General features: G+C 35.9%; 1 protein-coding gene across 2 annotated transcripts in view; it reads left to right on the top strand.

Moving 5' to 3' along the window:
• LOC139082320 (uncharacterized) overlaps positions 1-12,112 on the top strand; it is a 32,930-nt gene extending 20,818 nt beyond the window's left edge. The window contains exons 3-4 of one of the 2 annotated variants that reach the window (XM_070612939.1): positions 6,455-6,632; positions 10,263-12,112. In XM_070612939.1, coding sequence (XP_070469040.1) covers positions 6,455-6,503 — 49 coding nt within the window. In that variant the 3' untranslated portion in view covers positions 6,504-6,632; positions 10,263-12,112. Of the gene's footprint in view, positions 1-6,454; positions 6,652-10,262 lie in introns of both variants that reach the window. The other variant, XM_070612940.1, reaches the window with a different exon arrangement.
• The last annotated feature ends 4,589 nt before the right edge of the window (positions 12,113-16,701 follow it).

Raw genomic sequence — 16,701 nt, 5'->3', positions numbered from 1 at the left:
GGAAAGGCTAGACTACCATGAATCTGAGTGGTATCTAGTAGTGGACAATTAGATAATTGGAGCAGAGGATCTGGACTAGGATGAAAATGGAAGCATTGTCATAGGCATTCTTGGCTGAGGATTTCATCATTGGTCTTGTAAAAGGAATTCATGCAGATACTATCATCACATTGTATGCTTTCATTTATTCATCTATTGAACACATTTATTGGGTATCTAATGTATATTAGGCACTAGTCTAGGCACTAGGATTCGGCAGTGCAGGACAAGATCTCTGCTCTTAAAGTTAATCTTCAGTGGGAAAGAGATACTTAAAACAATAATTACTCTGGTACATATATCATTGCACAATTTGATCTTGCTATAGAAGAAAAATAGTTATACTTGTGTGTTATTTGGAATTTTCCATATTTATCATCAAATTAACTGAAGAAAATGCTTTATAATTAAAAATCGGTTCTTTGCCAGTTATTGATTTATTACCTTTCATCTCCAAGTCCAACCATCATAATCCTGTGTACAATTGTGAGGAAAGGTGCTGCATGTTTTCTGAGATAGTTTGTGATTCGTTAAAAAGGAGGATAATTCTTTTCCCAATACTTTCTTCTAGAGTTAAAACAAAGTCCCTGTACTGGTTGAATAATGGCCCCCAAAGATATCCAGGTCCTAATTCTTGGAGCCTGTGAGTGTAACCTTATTTGGAAATAGGGTCTTTGCAGATGTGATCAACTTAAAATGAGATTACACTAGATTAGAGTGGACCCTCAGTCCAATATGACTGGTATCCTTATAAGAAGAGGGAAATTTGCACAGGAAAATCTCAAAACACTTGGAAATTAAACAACACACCTCTCCCTAATCACAGAGGGAGTCTCAAAGGAAGTGAAAAAAATGCACTGAACTCAATGAAAATGAAAATGCAACATGTTAAAGTGTGTGGGACACAGTTAAAGCCCTTCCAGGGAAATTTATAGCACTAAATGCATACATTGGAAAACAGAAAACATCTCAAATCAATAATCTAAGCTCTCATGTCAAGAAACTAGAAAAAAGAAGAGCAAAATAAACCCAAAACAAACACAAGGAAGGAAATCATAAAGATAAGAGCAGAAATCAATGAAATTGAAAATAGAAAGACAATAAAGAAAATCAATGAAACAAACAGCTGGATCTTTGATGAGATCAATAAAACTCATAGCCCTCTAGCAAGACCATCAGAGTTAAAAAGAGAGAGGACACAAATAACCAACATCAGGAAGGAAATAGGGGATAGCACTACAGACCAGGTAGACATCAAAATGATAACAAAGGAATACTCCAAACCATTCTACACACATAAATTTGACAACTTCGATGAAATGCACCAATTCATTGAAAAACACAAACCACCACGACTCATCCAATATGAGATACATAATTTGAATAGCCCTATGACTATTAAATAAAGAATTTGTAATGAAAAATTTCCCCAAAAGAAATCTCCAAGTTCAGATGCTTTCACCATAAAATTTGACTAACCATTTAAAGAAGAATTAATACCAATTCTACACCATGTCTTCTAGAAAATACAAGAGAGGAAAGACTTCTTCGTTATTAAGCTAATATTACCCTGCTACCAAGATTAGACAAAAACAGTACAAAAAAAACCATAGACAATTTTCCTCATGAATATAGATGCAAAAATCCTTGACAAAATATCAGCAAATAGAACTCATCAATATATAAAAAGAATTGCACTCCATGATCAAGTGGCATTTTATTCCAGAAAGGAAACCAATGAATCGTTTCTATTTTTAAAAGCATTTGAGAATAGAATAATTTCAGAATAAATTATAACGATATGAGAAATTTTTGTATTTACTTATTTTCTTTCTTTAAACGCAGAACGTACTCAATAGTGCTCTAAAGTGCACCATGCTGTTTAGTTATTATGTGAGCTGCATGCCCCCAGGAATATAACCTATGGTGTTGCTTCTATTTTCTTTTACTAGTTATACAGTTTTACCTAAGACAAACAGTACAATTTTGTGTGATTTTTTTCATAAATAATATTTATAAAAAATATAATTGCAGCATTGTTTTAAATCTGAATACCTGAAATCACTGCACTGCTATTAATGATATGCACATTTTGGCTTTTTAAAAAATAATTTCTTAGTAAATGATTACACTGACAAATATAACTTTATTTGAATCATTGACTCTATAGAACATCAAGTGATCAAGCATTGTCAATTTCAAAAGGCCCTTAAATCAAAGCAGTCTTTTTCCCACTCCTTCTTTGAAACAAGTTATGAAAATGAAAGGATATGCAATGTATTTTTATCTAATTTGAAGTTAATCTCTAGGAAATTTTTTTCAATATTCTACACAGAGTCTTATTGAGATCAAGATTAAAGCAGCTTCATGGCTGCCTTAGAATGTAATGTACCAGTACCAGGCGTCAGCTTTATGTTTCTATCTATCTGTATAGACATTATATCTAGAAGTTTTCATGTTTTTTATGGTAAGCTTGCCTAGATTACATCGCAATAATTAGACCAGATAAAGGTACAGTTTACACAGCTATTATCATTTTTCAATGGTAGAAAGTATAAACGAGAATAGAATAATAAAAATAAATAAAAATAGAAGCAACAAAAAAAAATTTTTAATCTTAAAAATTACATTTATCAAGGCAAGGGTTATTTTTTATAATTTTATCTGGAGACGAGTACATTATTGGTGTGCAAGAATGTGTAATAGTTTATTATTGTGTTTAATATTCCTTTGTATAAAATAATATTAGCGTTCATATTCTTGAACCACTGTGGTTTTTATTTTTATGAAGACTCAGTAGCAAGCACATTTGTAACATGAAAGATTTGGACTCAGTTCCTTTTATATGAAAGCAACCTAGTGCACAGAGCTCATTAATTTATCCTCAACTGACGTATAAATTTTTGAACTAATCTTGATTTGCTAGCTGAATGAAATATGAGATCTCAACAGGAAATGTTTATTCATTTCTATGAAGGCTTTGTATTTTTCTACCATGCTTCTGAAAGACACCAAGAGGAAATTACAGCTTTTGTGGTTTCTTAAAGAATGAGTACAATCCAGTTGATCCTACACTTCAGAGCAGGAGCTGAACTGTAAGATTTCTTTTGTATTGGTTTACCTCTGGCTGCCTCATAAGAAGACCATGCTTTTTCATTCATGTTTCTACTTTCAGATGTCGATTCATTCCCTTCACTCCTTGATTTTATTTGTCTTTTTATTTAAGAAAATATCCCTCATGAATGATTGAAGGATTTCTGTATTACAAAGACTTTTTCCAGAATATGATATTATGAGATTCCTGGCAAATTCTTGCATTGGGAAATAATTCAGGCATGTGTGAAAATATGTATCGATCAAAAACTGGAAAAATTCAATATATATAGTGATACCACGCATTGGTGAAGATGTGGAGGAAGGTGAAATCACATACATGTTGGTTGGAGTGTAAATTGGTTTGACGACTTTGAAGAGAAATTTGGGAATACCTTGTAGAGTTGAAGACGCATACCCTACCAATCCACCATTCCACTTCTCTGTCCTAGGGAAACCCAGGCTTCGTGCACAGGGAGATTCTCTGAGCAAGTTTGTAACAAGGGAAAGAATCCACTTAGTGAATAAATATGTAAACCATGGTTTATTCAAACAATTAGTATGCAGATTTATGATGAATGGTCCAGATCTACATGAGTAGACAGGGTTAATTTAAAAAATGCAATGCTGAGTAAAAAACATAAGTATACTTTAAGCAAAGGATACTTAAAGTATAATGCATTTATGTAAAATTTTAAAATAGTACTATTCATGGATGCTACATACGTAATAAAAGTACAAAAACATCATGAATATAATGCACGCCAGCATTAGCATAGTGGTTTCTGCTGGGGAGGAAGATGGCAGGTTGAGGATATAGGTGTATGTGTAACACTTCATTTTTTAGAAAACAAAGTGAGAGAATTGAGGTAAAGAAAGCAAAATATTAACATATACTTAACCTTGGTGTTTTAGCATTTTAGCATGTACTTTTATGCTTAAAAAGAAAAAAAAAAATCCTAATCACCCGTTGTGAGGGGCTGCTTTCAAACAGGTGAACATAACTCCCATCGGGGTGTAATTGAAGTAGGAGAGTTGAGGAGGTGTTCCCCTAAGCCGGCCAAGGGAGTTGCAAGAGGAATTAATTTGTCAAGGAATGAACTTTGAAAATAGACCAGGATAAATAGCTATTTTCATGGCAACTTAATCTACTCTGACATAGTCTTCTTTAAAGAAACTTTGAGAAGTTAACTTCTCCATTGCTTATATTTTCTCAGTAATGAAAAATAATGATAATAATATTGCATAACATTTAATAAACGCTTAGTATATTCAGATTCTGCTAAATGATTTATTTATTTTCTCACCTAATTCTCATAATGTCTTTATGCAGTAGATTTTTTTTTTTTTTTTTGAGGAAGATTAGCCCTGAGCTAACTGCTGCCAATCCTCCTCTTTTCGCTGAGGAAGACTGGCCCTGAGCCCATCTTCCTCTACTTTTTTATATGTGGGATGCCTACCACAGCATTCCTTGCCAAGCGTTGCCATGCCTGCACCCAGGATCCGAACCAGCAAACCACGGCTGCCGAAGCGCACATGTGCACTTAACCGCTGCGCCACCAGGCTGGCCCCTATGCAGTAGACATTATTATAAACCACATTGAAAGGTGTGCTAAGTACTTTCCCTATTCACATAGCAGAGCTAGTACATTGCTCTGTACTACATTGCTAGTACATTGATTTAGTAACCACCAAAAATCATTTACTCTATGAGAACAGCAAATTAATAAGTAAATCAATGAAATATTTAAGGTAATGGGATGGTCCTCTCAACATCCCTCCACTCTCATTTTATAGTGGACCACCCCAGCGAGTTGCTACCAAAATAGTTTGATAATTAACTTAATAAAGACTAAACGTATGTATTAGTAGATCCTATGCCCTCCCCTTTGAATATTACATTTAACAGTGTTTCTTTTTGTTTCAGTGTTAGGAACTTAAAAGCTAGTTTTTTGATTATATAAACATGAGTCTACATTTACAGGCATCTGTCCGAACAGAAACGACATGGCTACTTCTAAATTTCTTTCCAGCTAAAAAATTTGGTGTTTGTATAGTTAGATTGATTAGTTACTAATTCTACTTCTGAGAAATATTAATCTTTTTATCAAGCAATAGAAATTGCTCATTTGAGCATTTAAAACATTTTCAAATTGAGAAATTGTGTAGGTAGAGTTCTGATATAATAAAATCAAAGCAGAAAAATTGCCTAAAATATTATTCAAGTTTATTTATTTCTCTCAGAAATAGGGGAAAGCCGATGAGGATGGGGTGGGATTTTGTATTGGACTGACAAAGCTAAGTTTCTCAAGTTACTTGGGAAGGGGCCTAATTTTTATTTTAGAATTAATTATAGTTAAATTTATTGAGCCATCAAATGCTCTAATAAGCAATTATTGTTTTTCAGGCACTGAACTCTGCCCCTTTACAAGTAGGATCTCGTTTAGTCCTAACAGCACTGTGCACTCATTTTGCCTATGAGACAGCTGAGGGTATTTGAGATTGAGTTAAGGACTCAAGGTCACACAGCTGGAGAGTAGCAGAGTCATGACTCAGCCTAGAGTAGGATTCGAATGCATGCAGTCAACTCTCCTTTTCTGCCTTCTTTGAGCTGTTAAGGAGACTCAGTGTGAAAACCTTCACAATGGTTTTAGGAAAATCAGGTGAATCTGAGCTCTGAGACCTGCAACCCTTTTTTATGGCAGGCGCTGCTGCTTTATGAGGAACTGTCACAATTAAGGATAGTAACCTAAGGGCACCTCAATAAGGGAGTTTTTAAAGAGTGGGATAGAGTTTAATGGAAAAAAAGTGTTTTGCTTGGGAGATTTGCTAGGGAACTATGAATGACTTTTCTCCGTTTTATCCATAAAACGATTAGAAGTATAGTATTGTGAATTATTTTGCAGGCAGAGAAGCTGTAAAAGACTGTGAGACAGAGAAACAAGCAGGATTCAGAATATTATGTTTTGCTTTTTATTACAAGAGCAATGCATACACATGGTAGAACATTAGAAAACACTGATAATCAAAGAAAAGAAAAAATTTAAAAATCTATAACTATCACTGATTGATAAATACAATTGTCACCTTGGTGTGCCCAACTCTATATATGTTTTTTAAAAATCAAATCATGCCGTGTGACCTGTTTTGTTACCTGATTATAGCTTTTTTTAAAGATTAAGAGGATTAATTTTTTTTATTTAGGGCATGAATGGAGATACAGAAATGTCAATAAAATAAGTATATATCCATGAGATTTTTGACAACCTTTCCATAAAACTCACTTTAATGCAGCTTTATTTTCTTCTGTTCTTTATTCAAGGTGGTTCATCATAAAGATGATACAGTTCTTGATGCCAACTGCCGGGTGAATGTCAGGACTTTCATGAACTGAACTGTGAAGTCGACAAACCTATATGTCAATCGTATGATTCTTCTTCCAGGTTGGAAGACTAATTCAGGGGCAAAGTTAAAAGAGAGAGAACCATAATTTGTGAAAGGTAAAAGAGTTCCTACCAAGTGAGTATATATTTTACACATGAGGAAAGTGAGAACTCCAAAATAATGTCCAAGGTCATACAAATAGTTATTGGTGAGAGATCATGACTGAAATCCAGTCTTATGTGTAGGACTATGAGTCCCAACTTCTGGCCTATTGCTGTTTCATGTATTGCATATTATCTCTCACTAAGGATCCCATCTCACGAGATTGCAGAATAGAGCACTGTGCGGTCTAGCTTTGTTAGGGGCAATGTTCCCAACCTCCAGATTCATAGTCCTGCCTAAAGAGAGGGCCTGTGGGAACATCTCCACTATTAAGAAATTCCATGAAGCATAGTAATTGTCTCCATTACACTTTTTTTTTAAGATTGGCACCTGAGCTAACAACTGTTGCCAATCTTCTTATCTTCTTTTTTTTTTCTTCTTCTCCCCAAAGCCCCCCAGTACGTAGTTGTATATTCTAGTTGTGAGTGCCTCTGATTGTGCTATGTGGGATGCCGCCTCAGCATGGCCTGATGAGTGGTGCCATGTCTGCTCCTGGGATCCAAACCAGCGAAACCCTGGGCCACCAAAGCGGAGGGTGCAAACTTAACCACTCAGCCACGGGGTCGGCCCCTCCATTACTCTTTAAAAGACTTTTCTATTAGAAGAACAGAATGTGCATTCATAGATCTTAGGATTTAAGACAGCCATTGGAAAGATTTTCAAATTTAGTTTTCAGAGTCCTTTCACTGGACTATGAGGCATGGTGGTAGTTTAAGATGGGGGGTAAATGTAGGGCAGAAGCTGGTCAAAGAATAGACAAAGATTTGGCTTCACCAATAGATGTTTTTCTTCCTTGTCCTTCGTCTATCAGTTGTCATGATTCTTTTCTTCATCCCTATAATTCTTTTAAAATCTAACGTGCTTACTGTAGTCAGCCACTGAGGTCAGTGCTTTTATATGTGTTTTCTCATTTAATCTTATGAATTAAGTTATGTTATTCCCATATTAATAAGATATGCAAATCAAGATTCAAGTGACCTTAAGTAGTTTGGTCAAGGGCCTCCTGGCCAGTAACCAAACTAGGATTCTAACTTAAGTCTTTGGGTCTCCAGAGCCCATACTCTTTACAACTTATTATATAGTATATAGTAGGTATGTATGTATGTATGTATTGTCACCATTTACTTTGATTACATTATTCTTAGTATCATCTTTTTATTTAGTGTGTCAGGTTAATAATCTATTAATTTTTAAAGAAGAAATACATGAGAAATTTTGAGGAATGATGCTAACTATATAGTCACTGGATTTATACCTAGATAAAAAAATAGAAAAGAGGTTAGATGATTTGTGCATCTAATGGGATGGTTCAGCCCTTTCCTGTCCTAGTCTTTATTATTCCTGAGATATTTTGGGCAAAGTGGAGGAAGGATGGCCAGGAAGAATCTTTTAGGTTTGACTTTTTTTCAAATTCCTCTAATTGTAGCCTGCTTTTAAGAGAAGTCTACTTCTAACTAAGGTTAAAGATTTGATCTCTGGTGGATTTTTACATCTCATGAGTTCAGTAGTCTTCTAGAAGTATTGTATATACACGCGAATATGACATATATTATATTAATATGCTTTATATATACACACATATATTTAATTTTTATGAGAAGGACTTTATATTTTTCCTGATAATAGAGTCATTGTAAGGTTTAATATTATTAAGGGAAAAGAAATGACTAAAATTCAGAGAATCTGCTTTGTTTCTTGAATAAAAGTTACAAAATAGATCACAATGATTAGAAACAACTTTTAGAATGCATGCAAAATATAAGCATGATGAATTGTGAGAAAATAAAATTTGATTTGCGGTATAGTGAATGAATTGGGTTAAAGGTAGGAGGTTACCTTCATTATACCAAAGAGACTGAAACCGTTATTTAAAAGATAGTTTAGTTATAGCTAAAAATGCCACCTTAAAAGTAAATAGTTAAAAAAAAGCTTATGAGGGGCTGGCCCCATGGCATAGAGGTTGAGTCCTGCGCACTCCACTTTGGTGGCCCAGGTTGGCAGGTTTGGAGCCTGGGCATGGACCTACACCACTCATCAAGCCATGCTGTGGTGGTGTCCCACATACAAAACAGAGGAAGATTGGCACAGATTTTAGCTCAGGGCTAATCTTCCTCAAGCAAAAAAAGAGGAAGATTGGCAACAGATGTTAGCTCAGGTCAATGTTCCTCACCAAAATAAAAGAGGCATTTATTGCTATTTTTTCTCATTCTACTGCTGGCTATTTGTTTGTTATTAATATGGCTGATTCTTACTGAATTTTTTCCTGATAGCTTTTGAAAACTATTCTCTTTGGAAAGAAGCAAGGCAAAGAAACAGTTAACTAGCCTATTTCTTTAGCAAATTTTAATATTTTAGCAATTAAGCAATTTTTATATAAATTTATACTGCCATTATTGTTCTGCTCAGAGTGCTTGCTGATAACGTTTAGCAATCTTTACTATTGCACTGAAGTTAATTGTCTTTATATCTCTTAAGGAGAAATCTGGGAAATGAATGTGGTTCATTGAAAATAGTCATTCCATTTTTGTTTTTTTGAGACACTCCTGTTGAGCTAATTTTTTTTTTTGCTTGTGAATATGTGAGTGGCAATATTTCTAGGTATAAGTCACTTATAGCTGACCAATTTCTGTCAATCTCCTGAATCCTTTGTACTCTTCAGTAGCTGTGCCTGTTCCATTTCCACTCTCACCCCCACCAATGCCTCATTACCACACCAGATGGGCCAGATGGCTTATTTCTCTTTGACTCCTAACATGCTACCCTGGAGACATGCCCAAGCTTTACCATTGTTTGTAGTTTTCAGTGGATCACACACCTGAGACAAGGGTTAGAGTAACTAACAGTAACCTTTTTGAAATTAATTTTCCATCAAGCAATTTCTCTCTAGAACTCAAGCATAGAGAGACTATGAAATGTATACAACACTGTCCAGCTGGGGCATGTTTTTCTGGTTACAACAAAATATTCAATACAATTCAAACTGGGCCAATTGCCAGATTTCTTATGGCTCTATAAAGCTTTACAGTTGCTTTTTGACAGTAGCTGTATTTTTTATTTTTCTCTTATAACATAGAAGGCGAAGTTAATTCTCCAAAGTACACTATAAAAAACAAAGCAGTGATTTCACTACTTTCTAAATGAGTCAGCAGAGAGACTATGACTGAGGAACTTTCCTGGAGCACAGGGTTTACAATTTGGAGAACTAAAAGAGGAGAAAAAGAAACAACTAATTGATGTTTTTGAGGTATTGTGAATGCTGTTGATCGGTGATACTGACTCCCATGTTAAAGTCCTTTAATTATGCATTTATTTTTCCATTGTAGTAGATTTTGTATTATCTACATTCCCTTCTGATACTTTGGGGAGCACAGAACAATGATGTGTTTTTGCTCTTTGTAACATGTAGGGTTGACAGAATGCCCAAAGTACAAGTAGCTTAAAGAAGGCAGAGATTTATTTCTCTTTATCGTAAACAAGAAGCAGAAGTTGGCAATGCGTAAGTAATAAAGAGACTCCACAATCATATACTCAGGTTTGTTCTATCAGGTCTCTCTGCCATGTTAACACATAGCTTTCAACTTAAGGTCCAAGTTGGATGCTCCAGATGAAAGCTTGACACCTGCTCTCAGCCAGCCTGATGGAGGAAGGGTGCACCACTCCCTTTAAGGAAGAGCACTTCTTGGAGTTTGCACAGACTGATTCTGCTTGTATCCTATTGGCCAGAATCTAGTCACATGGCCATGTGTAGCTATAAAGGAGACTGTGAAATGTAAGTTTTACCCTTGGCAGTCCTGTTTCCAGCTAAAAACTGGTGGTTCTATTACCAAAGAAGTAGGGGAAGATGAATATTGGAGCACAATTAGGAATCTCTGCCATCATCTTTTAATAGTTTGCTCTAGAAAACTTTATCAGTATTTTCTGGGGGCAGTTGTCAACTTGTACACTTTTCTAACAGTTGACAAATTCTCAAGAACTTGATCTATTTTCCAGAATAGTTCAATGCATTTTGTTAATGACACTATTTTAAAGTATAAGAAAAGGAGACTCTCATCTTTCTTAAACTGTGTAAAAAGAATGGGACACAGATCTGTACGCTGTTTCTCATTCATCTGCTGTGGCACACAGATGTATCCACGCCTTCACAGATGTGTTTCCAAATTTTGATCAGTGAACAAAACTTCTTAATTTTTGTAGCTGATTATGCATATAGTTACACAATGTTGTCATTTAGAACATTGAACTGAGTAGGTCCCTAGGGGTTGTATATAGCAGGTACACCCGGCATGAGATGACATCAAGGGCAGTATTGGGGGGTCTTTGTGTTGGGGATCCAGGTCTGTCTTGTGGATCTGCTGTTATCAATATAGGGCTTGTATCTTCCACCATCACTCCAACATTCCAGCCAGCGGGAAGGGGAGGAGAGGAGCACATTCCTTCCCCTTACTGGCGGGATCTGGAATTTGCACACGTTACACAGGTGGATCATTTTTTTAATACAACCATCTTCACACTCAGACTTACGTTGATTATATCTAAGATGATTACTTCAAAGTCAGTGTCTTAGACATTTATGTTTGCTATTTTTTGTAATTATAAACAGCAGCATATACATTTTAAAATATGTAAATCTTTGAATGCATTTAAAGTAAGTATTTAAATGTTTAAGAATATAAATTATCTGCATTTTGAATGGTTATCAGAATTGGGGCAAACATAGATTTGATAAATATTACCAATTTGCTTTTTTAAAAAATTAAAAATGTACACATTTGCCACCTATATATGAGAGTGTCTATTTATTGCAAACTTACTAAAGTTAACTTTTCTCATACAGTTTTAAAAAATATATGAAATTTCTTCATTCTAAGTGAGGATAAATATTTTTTGTCTGTTCTTAGATTTTTCCATCTTTTTGGTTATTGATTTTCTTAAGGAACCTGATTAGATATTTATATAAATAATACTAATGTTTCTTCTGTCATATTTATCACATAAATTTCAGTATGTTCTAGATCTTTTTGATTCATTTGTTGTTTCTTATGGAAGGAGAGAGAAATAAAATACTTACATAGTTAAATTTATTAATCATAAACATTATGATTTTTCCCATTGTTTTTAAGTATTCAAGGTCTTTCCCATCCTGAGAGCCAGAGATTGCATAAATATTCACCTTCGTTTTCTTCTATATTATTTTTTCTTTAATTTAATTTGATGTATGTTAGGAGATAAGGCTCTAAATTTATATGTTTTTTCCAAATAGACGGGTATGAATCCTTGCTATTTATTAATCTTTTTATTTTGCATCAATTTGTAGTGTCTCATTTATTATATAAATACACAAACAAAAAATAGTGTGTTTTCAACCTATCTATTCTGTCTTACTGGTGCCAGAAATGTTTCCAGAGCAGAATATTTGTATGTGATGAGAAATCTTGTTGTAGAGAGTGTTTGGATGTCCTTACAGCACAGTTATTACCATTTTGGGTCTAGAGACAAATAATAGCATTTCCTTTTTTAAAAAATGTGGGTTTAGAAAGTGCTTTTCCACATGAATGTCCTGCAGGCATTCAAACTCAATATGTCAAAAAAAAAAACCCCATTATTTGTAGCCCAATACAACTCTCCTCTTCTAATCTTTCCTACAGCCGTTGATTGCAGAGTTTTCATCCCGTCTCCCTAGCTGCAAGCCTCAGCATCATTTCTCACTTTTTCCTCTGCATTTCGCCGTACATACAAGTAGTCGCTAGTGTTTTCTAACTCTGTCTTGAAATATTACTGGAATCAGCTCTTTCCTTTGTTTCCCACTGCCTCTGCTCTCAGGCCTATGCCATCTCTCCCCTGGACATTGAGAACAGCTTCAGATTCTTGCCTCCAGCCTCCTACCTGTCCGCCCTCTACATAGGTACCAGTTATCTCTCTAGATTACAGATCCAAGCATATTACCCTTTCTGCTCTTAATCCTTGGGTGGCTTCTCATTGTCTTCTAAACAGAATTCAAACTCACTAACATGATATTCAAAGCTGAACAGAAGGTAGGTCTCTATTTAACTTTCCTTTTTCAACTCCCTTCTTTCCTGGTTACTCACAAACCCTGTGTTTCTCTCACCCAGGTAAATGGCTCACCTTTGCTTTCAAATATTTAAACATCCTTTTCCCTTGGACTGTTTTGCCCATAAACGCCTTCCCTGCTCTGTTTTCATAATCCACACTTTACGTCCCAGTTAAAATGTCGTTGTCTTTGGAAAGCTCTCCTTATCTATTTAGTCAGACTTAATTGCCCTGTACTCTATGTTCCTGTTGAATTTGTGCACACATTTATCATAGCCAAGATTACTTTCTAAATGAGTTAAGATGCAGTATATCTGTAAGACCATACATTTTAAGGGGACCAAAGTGGCCATTTGTCTTTGTAGACACAGAATATGACCTTGTAGCAGATTTTCTTAGTTTTGGGAGAATAACTTAAACATGGCTTCTTAGCTGTACAAGTGAAATGTGAGTTCGCACCTACCCCATGGACAATATCTAACTCCCATCTCTCTAAGCTCCCTCAACAAGCAGAACTAATTCCTCGGGGAGATTTAGGTATATTTGCAGAGAGAGCGAAGAATATCTTGAGAAGACAGCTGAGGTGCCATCCTCTTTCCTCTTGAAGTTTAATGGTGTAGCTTTTCTGGTAGATTGAGAAGGTTCTGTTGTGGCCTCCTGTCATGAAAGCTCACGAAGGACTTGAAGGGGAGCTCACTTTGTAGCAAGCTGGACCTGACTAGTGACCCAGATTCGCCACCACTATCCCTGTTTGTGGGAGTTGATTGTTTCCTACAGAGCTTGAGTTTTGGCTAGAAATTTCTCTGGCTTGGCACTCTGACATTGTGGGCTCATGAGTGTGAACTTAAGGAGATAAAATGGTGGGAGCCCAAGCATGAGGTAGCACTTCAACCTCTGAAGGATCTGACTCAGCAAGGGTGACTTAACTGCCAAAGGCAAGGACGCGTTTTCAATAGTGACACCAGGTGGTGGCAACAGAAATAATGAATACTATAAACTAAGGCTCACAGTGCCCTGATCAAACTCTCCAGTTTTGTCTTGTGAACTACAAATGGTCCTCCTTGAACTCAGTAAGAACCTCTCCCCTCAGATTTCTGCTGGAGAAAGAGTTTGGATAATTCAGGCATGGGGCAATTGGATTATTAAAAGTGTGACCATATTTGTTCTCCAAACTGGTTAGGCAGGTTATCCAGTTACACTTAGTTGTGTTTCCACAATGACACAGTAAATATCTGCAAAGTGAGGCCCTGTGGAACAATCTTTATATCTCCCTGGTGATAAGAACAGTGATTTGAACATTGTAAATATTTGAATTGAATTGGTTCTACCCTATGTTTATTTTAATGTTTATAACTACAATCATAAAACATGCAACATTTTAAAGTTTTGTGTAAAGAGGCATTTTGCATTTGCAAATCTTCCTGTGAAAGATATGGGCTGCCTGGAGTAAAACATGAAGCTGTGCTGCCTCTGCTCTGTGGGTTCTCACACTGTGCTTAACTACTGTATATTATCATTAGCATTATAAGAAGACCCAGAGATATACAGTGTCATTACATTTAAAAAAAATTAATTTGTCTATGCCGATTGGCACTGGAGAAGATTGCCCCACAAAATCAGCCTCCAGTTCTCTGGTTGTCAAGTTTTGCAAATTGCTTGGTCTTGCTCTCTAATGTAGAAATTGGTTACCCTCCACTGCAATTTAAAATATCATTTTTCTTGTTTAGAGAGGAGGTTTTTAAGTGCAATCTACTATCGGAGAATGTTTATGCTGGCCACCTATAATTTAGAATATATAAATGTGCTCCTAGAGACTTGTGCTGCCTCAGCATTTTCCCCTCAACTCTTCAGAGAGACTTTTGTGCCAGTTCTACATGGTTTGTATTGTTAGTTCCCTTCCCTATTGTCTGTTTCGGTGAAAGGAGGTTCAGTGGATTGCTTGAGTTTTAATTTTCATGCCCTGTATGAAACCGTGTACTCTATCTTCCAATGGGAAATAGATATAACATGCAGTAGTGTAGCTGAAATTTACAAGAATTTTTGTTAAAGGAAATGCAGAGATAGCTCTGTAAGAAAAATAGTGTTGGCCTATCTATATATCTATGTATGTGTGTATACATGTGTACATGTATGTATGCATCTGTCTATCTATCTATCTATCTATCTATCTATGCATCTATATCATCTGTAACTATCTAGTGGTATGCTAGTAAATGTTTAACAATAGGCTTTCCAGGAAAAAAGCCCTCTAGTTTCTAACTTTTGCCAATTTCCTTGGCATAAATACTCCCACCATGGCTCGTTTCAAGTTACCAATATGATGCCATGAAACAGAGAGTTGGGAAGTGATGCACAGTAGGACCCTTTTATGTAGTGTTTTCACCATACAAATACAATAGATGCAAATAACTCAAGAGCATAGCTAATCGTAAAATATAACAAAATAACTAGGAAGTGATCAGTTTTGAGTATTTGTTATCTTTCTTTTAATGCAATTTACTTAATTGTAAGTTTATGTAATTTAGTTTTTAATAATGGCTGTGTTTAAGAACTGCTTTCAAAATTCCTGAACATTTAGCAGTTGGCTCTTGCAAGCTGGTATAAACTGGGTCCAACACAACACTGTATTAATATGTCTACTTCTAGCCACTTCTGTCTCTTTTATAAGAAGAGTGGGCCCCTGCGCCTGGACAGATCTTTGTTGAACCTTGTGGTGGGAGTTTAGGTAAACAGGTCTGGAGGAAGAAGCAAGAGTAAATTGCAGAGTGTAATAAAGGATGGAAGCTTTTGTGTGTGACGTGGGTGGGTGCTAAGATTACAGGAGATTGGAGGCAAGGCTTTATATTTATTTCTGTGGGATAATTATCATCAGAGTAGAATGATTGGCGTCTTCAGGAATGCATCCGTTGCATAAAACCCTGTAGTTTGCCATGGAATATCTGATGCAAATCCTTTTCTTCATTTCTTATATGAAATCTTTGCTAAAATCTCCGTTGCTTAGTAATGCCTTTGGTGGGAATGGATTCTTTTTGGAGAGGAAAATAATACAGAGTTCTATATTGAAGTTGAGGCAGGGCAAAAACTGAGGCTGCACGCTGGGTTACATGAGGTATTTGAAAATAATACATCTAAGACTGAAAATGAAATTGCATTAGATGAATCATTTGTTAAAATCTAAGTGTAGGCAGCGTAGCGTGGTGCTTCAGAGTACAGATTCTGTTGCCCAGCTTTTGGAGTTTGGTTACAGATTCTACCACTCATTATCTGTGTGAATTTAGGCAAATTATATAACATCTCTGTGTTTCAGTTTTCTGGCTGTAGAACAGAAATCTTAATAATACATATCACATTGGTTTGAGGATTAAATGACATAGGTAAAGCACTTAAGATGATTCCTGGCACACTGTAAGCTATAGGGTTAGATGGTATTTTTAAGTGATCTAGTGACTTAGGAATACGACTAATTAGAATATAATATATATGAATATTATGTATATTAGGCTTCTAAGGGGTCCAAATAAGGACGCTCCTCCCTATTTGAGTTCTGAACTAATTGAGATATAAGAAACAAGAGTGATACAGATAAGGGAATCAAAGTATTACCTTTATTACTGCTAATACTGGTAAAGCACAATGTTCTTGGATCTGTAGGCAAGTGGGCTTCCTAATCCAGAAACTTAAAATTAAGAGGACTTACCCAGCCATAGTCAGCCCTTGAAAGCTGCAACCATCCTCGTTAGGACCAGACCCCTTCAGCATATGGCTGAAAGCAGAGCAGAGCACACACTGACTAAGGGTGGGCCGACTTCCAGAGGGAAGGGGAAGGGAAGAGGCTCGGCTCTACATGCTTGGCTCCTCATTCCGCAATCATCAATCAAATTCATTGTCTCTCCTGCTAGTGGGTCAGTGGGTATGGGACAGAGAGAAGCCAGGGTTATTTCATAATTGGTGCTCCTTCTGCGTGGTAGGGAGTAA

Source organism: Equus przewalskii, chromosome 3 (genome assembly GCF_037783145.1).
Source record: "Equus przewalskii isolate Varuska chromosome 3, EquPr2, whole genome shotgun sequence".
Taxonomy (NCBI): domain Eukaryota; kingdom Metazoa; phylum Chordata; class Mammalia; order Perissodactyla; family Equidae; genus Equus; species Equus przewalskii.
This window is presented reverse-complemented; position numbering and strand designations above follow the sequence as displayed.